This window comes from Cherax quadricarinatus, chromosome 9, assembly GCF_038502225.1.
Source record: "Cherax quadricarinatus isolate ZL_2023a chromosome 9, ASM3850222v1, whole genome shotgun sequence".
Lineage (NCBI taxonomy): Eukaryota > Metazoa > Arthropoda > Malacostraca > Decapoda > Parastacidae > Cherax > Cherax quadricarinatus.
The window spans coordinates 19,600,745-19,613,906 of record NC_091300.1 but is presented as its reverse complement, the minus strand read 5'-3'; the positions used below and the strand labels follow the sequence as shown (position 1 = coordinate 19,613,906).

At 44.2% G+C, this 13,162-nt stretch overlaps 1 protein-coding gene across 5 annotated transcripts in view; it reads left to right on the top strand.

The window, feature by feature from the left end:
• LOC128686103 (low density lipoprotein receptor adapter protein 1) overlaps positions 1-13,162 on the top strand; it is a 66,303-nt gene that overhangs the window by 9,147 nt on the left and 43,994 nt on the right. The window contains exon 1 of one of the 5 annotated variants that reach the window (XM_053772780.2): positions 5,666-5,794. The exons of 3 other annotated variants lie outside the window; for them this stretch is intronic. Coding sequence is in view for 1 of the 2 variants with exons in the window: in XM_053772776.2 (XP_053628751.2) it covers positions 7,029-7,067 (39 nt within the window). In the remaining variant the exon portion in view is untranslated. Of the gene's footprint in view, positions 1-5,665; positions 5,795-6,909; positions 7,068-13,162 lie in introns of those variants that run through there. One more of the 5 variants, XM_053772776.2, reaches the window with a different exon arrangement.

Below are 13,162 nucleotides of genomic sequence, written 5' to 3'. Positions count from 1 at the left end.
TGTTCAATTTTGACGTCTCCTTTCAGGGCAGGAGAGATATATGAGATGGCAAACATATAAATAATTTACAGCCTGCATAGAACAAATTAAACACTTAAATTACTGGGAACGCTTCCGAGTTCTATATGTTCTTACTGGAGTAGAAGAGAGATACACGATAATATAGAGGGAAGATGCTTGAGGGCCTGGTCCGCAATCTTCTCACTGTCATGACTACATACTGGAATGAGAGATATGGGAGGAAGTGTAAAATAAACCCAGTGAAAAATAGGGGCGCATTGGGCACAATAAGAGAACATTGTATCAATATCCGTGGTTCCAGACGGTTTAACATACCACCACAAGATGTCAGAAAAACTGCCGAAACAAGTGCAGAAGTTTTCAAGAGGAAACTGGACATGTACCTCCGCCAAGTGTAAGATATGTGAGCCAGCGGGCCACCGGTAGTAACAACTTAGTTGTAATAAAGTTGGTAGAATTACCGACAATATGTAAAGTAAAAGGACACAAGTGCAACTAATGTGACATTTTATTGTGGCAACGTTTCGCTCTCCAGGAGCTTTATCAAGCCATAATGGCTTGATAAAGCTCCCTGGAGAGCGAAACGTTGCCACAATAAAATGTTACATTAGTTGCACTTGTGTCCTTTTACTTAACAACTTAGTTGATCAGGCAAGCCTCAGACAAGCCTGGCCCAGCGCCGGGCTGCAGAAGTTGGCAGTGATATCACTAGCACTACCTTCAACACCGACCACGAGAGCTCTCCAGTAATTCATTTTGACTTTAAAGCAGTAAGACAGGTGCTACTGACCTAAGATATGATTCGTATTAACACTGATGACTTAGACAACCTCCTCTCCTCTCCTTCCTTCCTTGTTGCAGTGTTCCAGTGATGGGTAAACTAGCAAGCTTGTTGCAGTATTCCAGTGATGGGTGAACTAGCAAGCTTGTTGCAGTGTTCCAGTGATGGGTAAACTAGCAAGCTTGTTGCAGTATTCCAGTGAGTGGTGAACTAGCAAGCTTGTTGCAGTGTTCCAGTGAGTGGTGAACTAGCAAGCTTGTTGCAGTGTTCCAGTGAGTGGTGAACTAGCAAGCTTGTTGCAGTGTTCCAGTGAGTGGTGAACTAGCAAGCTTGTTGCAGTATTCCAGTGAGTGGTGAACTAGCAAGCTTGTTGCAGTGTTCCGGTGAGTGGTGAACTAGCAAGCTTGTTGCAGTATTCCAGTGAGTGGTGAACTAGCAAGCTTGTTGCAGTATTCCAGTGAGTGGTGAACTAGCAAGCTTGTTGCAGTGTTCCGGTGAGTGGTGAACTAGCAAGCTTGTTGCAGTGTTCCAGTGAGTGGTGAACTAGCAAGCTTGTTGCAGTGTTCCGGTGAGTGGTGAACTAGCAAGCTTGTTGCAGTATTCCAGTGAGTGGTGAACTAGCAAGCTTGTTGCAGTGTTCCGGTGAGTGGTGAACTAGCAAGCTTGTTGCAGTGTTCCAGTGATGGGTGAACTAGCAAGCTTGTTGCAGTGTTCCAGTGATGGGTGAACTAGCAAGCTTGTTGCAGTGTTCCGGTGAGTGGTGAACTAGCAAGCTTGTTGCAGTGTTCCAGTGATGGGTGAACTAGCAAACTTGCTGCATTGTTCCAGTGATGGGTGAACTAGAAAACTTGCTGCAATGTTCCAGTGATGGGTGAACTAGCAAGGTTGTTGCAGTGTTCCAATGATGGGTGAACTAGCAAGCTTGTTGCAGTGTTCCGATGATGGGTGAACCAGCAACCTTGTTGCAGTGTTCCGATGATGGGTGAACTAGCAAGCTTGTTGCAGTATTCCAATGATGGGTGAACTAGCAAGCTTGTTGCAGTATTCCAATGATGGGTGAACTAGCAAGCTTGTTGCAGTATTCCAATGATGGGTGAACTAGCAAGCTTGTTGCAGTATTCCAGTGATGGGTGAACCAGCAAGCTTGTTACAGTGTTTCAATGATGGGTGAACTAGCAAGCTTGTTGCAGTATTCCAATGATGGGTGAACTAGCAAGCTTGTTGCAGTGTTCCAGTGGTGGGTGAACTAGCAAGCTTGGTGCAGTGTTCCAGTGATGGGTGAACTAGCAAGCTTGTTACAGTGTTCCAGTGGTGGGTGAACTAGTAAGCTTGTTGCAGTGATGGGTGAACTAACAAGCTTGTTGCAGTGGTGGGTGAACTGGCAAGCTTATTGCAGTGGTGGGTGAACTAGCAAGCTTGTTGCAGTGGTTGGTGAACTAACAAGCTTGTTGCAGTGGTGGGTGAACTAGCAAGCTTGTTGCAGTGATGGGTGAACTAACAAGCTTGTTGCAGTGGTTGGTGAACTAGTAAGCTTGTTGCAGTGGTGGGTGAACTAGCAAGCTTGTTGCAGTGGTGGGTGAACTAGTAAGCTTGTTGCAGTTGTGGGTGAACTAGCAAGCTTGTTGCAGTGGTGGGTGAACTAGCAAGCTTGTTGCAGTGGTGGGTGAACTAGCAAGCTTGTTGCAGTGGTGGGTGAACCAGCAAGATTGTTGCAGTGGTGGGTGAACTAGCAAGCTTGTTGCAGTGGTGGGTGAACTAGAAAGCTTGTTGTAGTGGTGGGTGAACTAGTAAGCTTGTTGCAGTGGTGGGTGAACTAGCAAGCTTGTTGCAGTGGTGGGTGAACTAGCAAGCTTGTTGCAGTGGTGGGTGAACTAGTAAGCTTGTTGCAGTGGTGGGTGAACTAGCAAGCTTGTTGCAGTGGTGGGTGAATTAGCAAGCTTGTTGCAGTGGTTGGTGAACTAACAAGCTTGTTGCAGTGGTGGGTGAAATAGCAAGCTTGTTGCAGTGATGGGTGAACTAACAAGCTTGTTGCAGTGGTTGGTGAACTAGTAAGCTTGTTGCAGTGGTGGGTGAACTAGCAAGCTTGTTGCAGTGGTGGGTGAACTAGTAAGCTTGTTGCAGTGGTGGGTGAACTAGCAAGCTTGTTGCAGTCGTGGGTGAACTAGCAAGCTTGTTGCAGTGGTGGGTGAACTAGCAAGCTTGTTGCAGTGATGGGTGAACTAGTAAGCTTGTTGCAGTGGTGGGTGAACCAGTAAGCTTGTTGCAGTGGTGGATGAACTAGCAAGCTTGTTGCAGTAATGGGTGAACTAGTAAGCTTATTGCAGTGATGGGTGAACATGCTTGTTGCAGTGGTGGGTGAACTAGCAAGCTTGATGCAGTGGTGGGTGAACTAGCAAGCTTGTTGCAGTGGTGGGTGAACTAGCAAGCTTGCTGCAGTGGTGGGTGAACTAGCAAGCTTGTTGCAGTGGTGGGTGAACTAGGAAGCTTGTTGCAGCAGTGGGTGAACTAGCAAGCTTGTTGCAGTGGTGGGTGAACTAGCAAGCTTGTTGCAGTAGTGGGTGAACTAGCAAGCTTGTTGCAGTAGTGGGTGAACTAGCAAGCTTGTTGCAGTAGTGGGTGAACTAGGAAGCTTGTTGCAGTGGTGGGTGAACTAACAAGGTTGTTGCAGTAGTGGGTGAACTAGCAGGCTTGTTGCAGTGGTGGGTGAACTAGCAAGCTTGTTGCAGTAGTGGGTGAACTAGCAAGCTTGTTGCAGTGGTGGGTGAACTGAGAAGCTTGTTGCAGTGGTGGGTGAACTAGCAAGCTTGTTGCAGTGGTGGGTGAACTAACAAGCTTGTTGCAGTAGTGGGTGAACTAGCAAGCTTGTTGCAGTGGTGGGTGAACTAGCAAGCTTGTTGCAGTGATGGGTGAACTAACAAGCTTGTTGCAGTGGTGGGTGAACTAGCAGGCTTGTTGCAGTGGTGGGTGAACTAGCAAGCTTGTTGCTGAGGTGGGTGAACTAACAGGCTTGTTGCAGTAGTGGGTGAACTAGCAAGCTTGTTGCAGTGGTGGGTGAACTAGCAAGCTTGTTGCTGAGGTGGGTGAACTAACAGGCTTGTTGCAGTAGTGGGTGAACTAGCAAGCTTTTTGAAGTGGTGGGTGAACTAGCAAGCTTGTTGCAGTGATGGGTGAACTAGCAAGCTTGTTGAAGTGGTGGGTGAACTAGCAAGCTTGTTGCAGTCGTGGGTGAACTAGCAAGCTTGTTGAAGTGGTGGGTGAACTAGCAAGCTTGTTGCAGTGATGGGTGAACTAGCAAGCTTGTTGCAGTGATGGGTGAACTAGCAAGCTTGTTGCAGTGGTGGGTGAACTAGCAAGCTTGTTGCAGTGGTGGGTGAACTAGCAAGCTTGTTGCAGTGATGGGTGAACTAGCAAGCTTGTTGCAGTGGTGGGTGAACTAGCAAGCTTGTTGCAGTGGTGGGTGAACTAGCAAGCTTGTTGCAGTGATGGGTGAACTAGCAAGCTTGTTGCAGTGATGGGTGAACTAGCAAGCTTGTTGCAGTGGTGGGTGAACTAGCAAGCTTGTTGCAGTGGTGGGTGAACTAGCAAGCTTGTTGCAGTGATGGGTGAACTAGCAAGCTTGTTGCATTGGTGGGTGAACTAGCAAGCTTGTTGCAGTGATGGGTGAACTAGCAAGCTTGTTGCAGTGATGGGTGAACTAGCAAGCTTGTTGAAGTGGTGGGTGAACTAGCAAGCTTGTTGCAGTGATGGGTGAACTAGCAAGCTTATTGTAGTGATGGGTGAACTAGCAAGCTTGTTGCAGTGATGGGTGAACTAGCAAGCTTGTTGAAGTGGTGGGTGAACTAGCAAGCTTGTTGCAGTGATGGGTGAACTAGCAAGCTTGTTGTAGTGATGGGTGAACTAGCAAGCTTGTTGCAGTGATGGGTGAACTAGCAAGCTTGTTGCAGTGATGGGTGAACTAGCAAGCTTGTTGAAGTGGTGGGTGAACTAGCAAGCTTGTTGCAGTGGTGGGTGAACTAGCAAGCTTGTTGCAGTGATGGGTGAACTAGCAAGCTTGTTGTAGTGATGGGTGAACTAGCAAGCTTGTTGCAGTGATGGGTGAACTAGCAAGCTTGTTGCAGTGATGGGTGAACTAGCAAGCTTGTTGCAGTGATGGGTGAACTAGCAAGCTTGTTGTAGTGATGGGTGAACTAGCAAGCTTGTTGCAGTGTTGCAGTGTTGAACTACAGATATCTCTCCAATTACATGTGTATAACGTGTAGTAAAAAATAAAGAATTAACTTCTTCCATTATTTCCACAATAAACAAGCAGTGTTGTAACTATGATGACGATGACTGAATTTACAGTTGTAATTACAGAATTTTATTTGTTGGTGTTGAACATCAGTTTCTGGCCGTCTTTTTTTTCACAAGCATCAATATTACAAGGCTAGGAGCTGTTATCGTACCTCAGCTCACTTCCAAGCTCAGCACTATCTAAGGTATACTACCACCCCCCAGGATGCCACCCACACCAGTCGACTAACACCCAAGTACATACTTACTGCTAGGTGAACAGGGGCAGCAGGTGTAAGGAAGCATGTCCAACGTTTTCACCCGTACCGAGGATTTAACCCCGGGCACTCAGTGTGAGCCGAGTGCGCTGCCAACTGAGCCACGGGACACCTCGTAAAGAGTAATAAACGGAAGTGGTACCTTCTTGGGATACTATCATACCTACTCTTCAAACTGTGTCCTGTGACTCATGTGTGTTTCTTAGTTTTCATTGCAAACATTTTATCCTCCTTGACAAATTCTTTGAGTATCATAAGTGTCATAACTGTGTCTTCTCTACACCTTCTTTCTTCTTATACCTGAAGTATACCTGGAGAGGGTTCCGGGGGTCATCGCTCCTGCGGCCCGGTCTGTGACTAGGCCTTGCAATGGATCAGGGCTTGATCAACAAAGCTGTTACTGTTGGCCATACGCAAGCCGACATACGAAACACAGATTAAGGTAAAGTTATCTAAGATAGAAATCAATAAGTGTAAAGGGGCCAAGTCTTTTCAATACTCTCCCATCATGCATCAGGGCAATTACCAGTAAGCCCAGGGGGTCTTCAAGAGGGTACAGTAGGGCCCTGCTTTACGGCGTTTAGCCTTATGGCGTTCCGCTAATGCGGACATGTTAAATTATGACCAAAACTCGCTGTATGGCTTCCCCACCTGACTCTCTAATATGGTTACCGCGAGCCACCGTTTGTTTACATTCTCCGTGAACTCCACGTCTCTCCATTATGTTTGGATATTTTCCAAAATTTCAAGTGTTTTAAAGTTATTGCGTATTTTATATGTACTCTGATAAATATACTTATGTGTACATGTACCTAAATACATTTACAGTGTGCTGGCCAGCAGGTACACATTAAAATAACTAAGAGTGTCTTGAAGACGCCATGTTAATAATGTAATAATAATAACACACAATAATACTCTGAGGCTCATTAATTGTTGTATATTAAGGTAATGTAGACCTTTTCATTAATCCATCTATGATATTTTCTTCAAAATTTTATAAGGAACACGTTACATAGCATATAAACATGATACTCCCAAAGTAAAATAAATTTCACATAAATGTGAGACGCAGCCGGAGGAGAGAAAGAAATTCCGTTTTTACATGTCCTCAGGTTCGGTTCTTTTAGCTTCTTCCCATATCTCAGTTACCTCAGCTCCGGGACTAGTTTTGCTGCAGACCTTTGGAGCGTCTCGAGTTTCTGAAGAAACTTGACACCGCGGTGTGGGCTCCATGTTGGTGCTGCGTTCTCGATGATGGACCTTTGACTGACATCAGGTCACTCTTCCTTCTTCCTTGAAGGATCATCTATGGGTAGATTTTTTAAATTCTCATTGTTCGGAAATACCGAAGGTGTCTTCTAAATAATACACACGTTTTGGCAGGTATATTATCGTCCCTTAGAACTATAGTATCCCCATGTACGTTGTTTAAGACTGGACGGGGGAGGTTTGTAGGAGGGGAAAGAGGTGTGTAGGTGTGTGTGAGGGAGGGAGGTAGGGGTGTTGGTGTGGTGGAGGGAGGGTGGTAGTGGTGGAGACCATGGTGAAGGTGGTGCTAGTGGTAGTGGTGGTGGTGGTGGTGGTAGAGTGCGGGAGTCAGTGTGTTGTCGAGTGTGGTTCAGTGAGGAACTTAGTGTAGCAGCACCCCGACGCTCTCTCCACACCTGCTAGTCATGAGACACCTGCCTCACCCTCCCACCTCAGCTCCCCAGGTGTGTCTCACAACACTCAGATGTGTCTCACTACACTCAACTGTATCTCACAACACTTAGATGTGTCTTACTACACTCAAGTGTCTCACTACACTCTAGTGTGTCTCACTACACTCAAATGTATCTCACTACACTCAAACGTGTCTCACTACACTCAGATGTGTCTCACAACACTCAGATGTGTCTCACAACACTCAGATGTGTCTCACAACACTCAGATGTGTCTCACAACACTCAGATGTGTCTCGCAACACTCAGAAGTCCCTTCTTGCATTCATTCCTTTATTTCACACCTCACCAAGTTATTCACTATACCTGGCACACACACACACACACACACACACACACACACACACACACACACACACACACACACACACACACACACACACACACACACACACACACACACAGGAGAACAGAGACACTGCCTAACCGGAGATCAATCCACAACCTACAAGAACAGGGAGGAGTAAGAGGGAAAGTGGATCGGGTAGTACCCGATTGGTAGGAGTCAGTAACAGCGAGGGAGTGGCAGAATGGGACAGTGTCATCCCTAATGTACTACTTACGACACTGAAGAAACTTTACAGAACAAACATTTTAATCGGGACGCTGTTTCGCTCTGTGTAGAATTTCAAGGCACGAAGAAGCTCTATACGGAGCGACACGTTGTCTCAGAGAGAGAGAGAGAGAGAGAGAGAGAGAGAGAGAGAGAGAGAGAGAGAGAGAGAGAGAGAGAGAGAGAGTGGCGTCCCTCAAGGAGTGCTTAAGGAGATATTTTCCATCCCTCAGCCGCAGAAAAACATAAAGTCAGAGGGAAAAATAAACCATCAATGTATTCATTAGTGAATACCCCACTACTTTGTCAGTAACATCATCAACTCAGTGTTGAACGCTCTTTCTTTCCAAGAATACAGTGATTCTCACAGTCAACCATAAATCACAAAACTCCAGTAAATAGAATGATAAATTATGTATTGAAGAGTGACAACATGATCAGCAGGACTGTAAGATCACACTCATGTTCACACTGATGTTCACATTGATGTTCACACTGATGTTCACACTGATGTTCACACTGATGTTCACTCTGATGTTCACACTGATGTTGACACTGATGTTGACACTGATGTTCACACTGATGTTGACACTGATGTTGACACTGATGTTGACACTGATGTTGACACTGATGTTGACACTGATGTTCACACTGATGTTCACTCTGATGTTCACACTGATGTTCACTCTGATGTTCACACTGATGTTCACTCTGATGTTCACACTGATGTTCACACTGATGTTCACACTGATGTTCACACTGATGTTCACACTGATGTTCACTCTGATGTTCACACTGATGTTCACACTGATGTTCACACTGATGTTCACACTGATGTTCACTCTGATGTTCACACTGATGTTCACACTGATGTTCACACTGATGTTCACACTGATGTTCACACTGATGTTCACTCTGATGTTCACACTGATATTCACACTGATGTTCACTCTGATGTTCACACTGATGTTCACTCTGATGTTCACACTGATGTTCACACTGATGTTTACACTGATGTTCACACTGATGTTCACACTGATGTTCACACTGATGTTCACACTGATGTTCACACTGATGTTCACTCTGATGTTCACACTGATGTTCACTCTGATGTTCACACTGATGTTCACACTGATGTTGACACTGATGTTGACACTGATGTTCACACTGATGTTCACACTGATGTTCACACTGATGTTCACACTGATGTTCACACTGATGTTCACTCTGATGTTCACACTGATGTTCACACTGATGTTCACTCTGATGTTCACACTGATGTTCACTCTGATGTTCACACTGATGTTCACACTGATGTTCACACTGATGTTCACACTGATGTTCACACTGATGTTCACTCTGATGTTCACACTGATGTTCACTCTGATGTTCACACTGATGTTCACACTGATGTTCACACTGATGTTCACACTGATGTTCACTCTGATGTTCACACTGATGTTCACACTGATGTTCACACTGATGTTCACACTGATGTTCACACTGATGTTCACTCTGATGTTCACACTGATGTTCACACTGATGTTCACTCTGATGTTCACACTGATGTTCACACTGATGTTCACTCTGATGTTCACACTGATGTTCACACTGATGTTCACTCTGATGTTCACACTGATGTTCACACTGATGTTCACACTGATGTTCACTCTGATGTTCACACTGATGTTCACTCTGATGTTCACACTGATGTTCACACTGATGTTCACTCTGATGTTCACACTGATGTTCACACTGATGTTCACACTGATGTTCACACTGATGTTCACTCTGATGTTCACACTGATGTTCACTCTGATGTTCACTCTGATGTTCACACTGATGTTCACTCTGATGTTCACACTGATGTTCACACTGATGTTCACACTGATGTTCACACTGATGTTCACACTGATGTTCACTCTGATGTTCACACTGATGTTCACTCTGATGTTCACTCTGATGTTCACACTGATGTTCACTCTGATGTTCACTCTGATGTTCACACTGATGTTCACACTGATGTTCACTCTGATGTACACACTGATGTTCACACTGATGTTCACACTGATGTTCACACTGATGTTCACACTGATGTTTACACTGACGTTCACACTGATGTTCACACTGATGTTCACTCTGATGTTCACACTGATGTTCACACTGATGTTCACTCTGATGTTCACACTGATGTTCACACTGATGTTCACACTGATGTTCACTCTGATGTTCACACTGATGTTCACACTGATGTTCACACTGATGTTCACTCTGATGTTCACACTGATGTTCACACTGATGTTCACTCTGATGTTCACACTGATGTTCACACTGATGTTCACACTGATGTTCACACTGATGTTCACTCTGATGTTCACACTGATGTTCACTCTGATGTTCACTCTGATCTTCACACTGATGTTCACTCTGATGTTCACACTGATGTTCACACTGATGTTCACTCTGATGTTCACACTGATGTTCACACTGATGTTCACACTGATGTTCACACTGATGTTCAGACTGATGTTTACACTGATGTTCACACTGATGTTCACACTGATGTTCACTCTGATGTTCACACTGATGTTCACACTGATGTTCACACTGATGTTCACTCTGATGTTCACTCTGATGTTCACACTGATGTTCACACTGATGTTCACACTGATGTTCACACTGATGTTCACTCTGATGTTCACACTGATGTTCACACTGATGTTCACACTGATGTTCACACTGATGTTCACTCTGATGTTCACTCTGATGTTCACACTGATGTTCACTCTGATGTTCACTCTGATGTTCATTCTGATGTTCACACTGATGTTCACACTGATGTTCATACTGATGTTCACACTGATGTTCACACTGATGTTCACTCTGATGTTCACTCTGATGTTCACTCTGATGTTCACTCTGATGTTCACTCTGATGTTCACTCTGATGTTCACACTGATGTTCACACTGATATTCATTCTGATGTTCACACTGATGTTCACACTGATGTTCACTCTCATGTTCACTCTGATGTTCACTCTGATGTTCACTCTGATGTTCACACTGAAGTTCACACTGATATTCACTCTGATGTTCACACTGATGTTCACACTGATGTTCACTCTGATGTTCACACTGATGTTCACTCTGATGTTCACACTGATGTTCACTCTGCTGTTCACACTGATGTTCACACTGATGTTCACTCTGATGTTCACTCTGATGTTCACTATGATGTTCACTCTGATGTTCACACTGATGTTCACACTGATATTCACTCTGATGTTCACACTGATGTTCACACTGATGTTCACACTGATGTTCACACTGATGTTCACTCTGATGTTCACACTGATGATCACTCTGATGTTCACACTGATGTTCACTCTGCTGTTCACACTGATGTTCATACTGATGTTCACACTGATGTTCACTCTGATGTTCACTCTGATCTTCACTCTGATGTTCACTCTGATATTCACTCTGATGTTCACACTGATGTTCACACTGATGTTCACACTGATGTTCACACTGATGTTAACACTGATGTTCACACTGATGTTCACTCTGATGTTCACTCTGCTGTTCACTTTGATGTTCACTCTGATGTTCACTTTGATGTTCACACTGATGTTCACACTGATGTTCACACTGATGTTCACTCTGATGTTCACACTGATGTTCACACTGATGTTCACTCTGATGTTCACACTGATATTCACACTGATGTTCACACTGATGTTCACACTGATGTTCACTCTGATGTTCACACTGATGTTCACACTGATGTTCACTCTGATGTTCACACTGATGTTCACACTGATGTTCACACTGATGTTCACACTGATGTTCACACTGATGTTCACACTGATGTTCACACTGATGTTCACACTGATGTTCACTCTGATGTTCACACTGATGTTCACACTGATGTTCACACTGATGTTCACACTGATGTTCACACTGATGTTCACACTGATGTTCACACTGATGTTCACACTGATATTCACTGATGTTCACACTGATGTTCACACTGATGTTCATACTGATGTTCACTCTGATGTTCACACTGATGTTCACTCTGATGTTCACACTGATGTTGACACTGATGTTCACATTGATGTTCACTCTGATGTTCTGATGTTCACACTGATGTTCACACTGATGTTCACACTGATGTTCACACTGGTGTTCACACTGATGTTCACACTCTGATGTTCACTCTGATGTTCACACTGATGTTCACTCTGATGTTCACACTGATGTTCACACTGATGTTCACACTGATGTTCACTCTGATGTTCACACTGATGTTCACACTGATGTTCACTCTGATGTTCACACTGATGTTCACACTGATGTTCACTCTGATGTTCACACTGATGTTCACTCTGATGTTCACACTGATGTTCACACTGATGTTCACACTGATGTTCACTCTGATGTTCACACTGATGTTCACACTGATGTTCACACTGATGTTCACTCTGATGTTCACACTGATGTTCACACTGATGTTCACACTGATGTTCACACTGATGTTCACACTGATGTTCACACTGATGTTCACTCTGATGTTCACACTGATGTTCACACTGATGTTCACTCTGATGTTCACACTGATGTTCACACTGATGTTCACACTGATGTTCACACTGATGTTCACACTGATGTTCACACTGATGTTCACACTGATGTTCACTCTGATGTTCACACTGATGTTCACTCTGATGTTCACACTGATGTTCACTCTGATGTTCACACTGATGTTCACACTGATGTTCACACTGATGTTCACTCTGATGTTCACACTGATGTTCGCACTGATGTTCACACTGATGTTCACACTGATGTTCACACTGATGTTTCTGATGTTCACTCTGATGTTCACACTGATGTTCACACTGATGTTCACACTGATGTTCACACTGATGTTCACTGATGTTCACTCTGATGTTCACACTGATGTTCACTGATGTTCACACTGATGTTCACACTGATGTTCACACTGATGTTCACACTGATGTTCATACTGATGTTCACACTGATGTTCACACTGATGTTCACACTGATGTTCACACTGATGTTCACACTGATTTTCACACTGATGTTCACTCTGATGTTCACACTGATTTTCACACTGATGTTCACTCTGATGTTCACACTGATTTTCACACTGATGTTCACACTGATGTTCACACTGATGTTCACACTGATGTTCACACTGATGTTCACACTGATGTTCACACTGATGTTCAAACTGATGTTCACACTGATGTTCACACAGATGTTCTGATGTTCACTGATGTTCACACTGATGTTCACACTGATGTTCACACTGATGTTCACACTGATGTTCACTGATGTTCACACTGATGTTGATGTTCACTCTGATGTTCACACTGATGTTCACACTGATGTTCACACTGATGTTCACACTGATGTTCACACTGATGTTCACACTGATGTTCACACTGATGTTGACTCTGATGTTCACACTGATGTTCTGATGTTCACTCTGATGTTCACACTG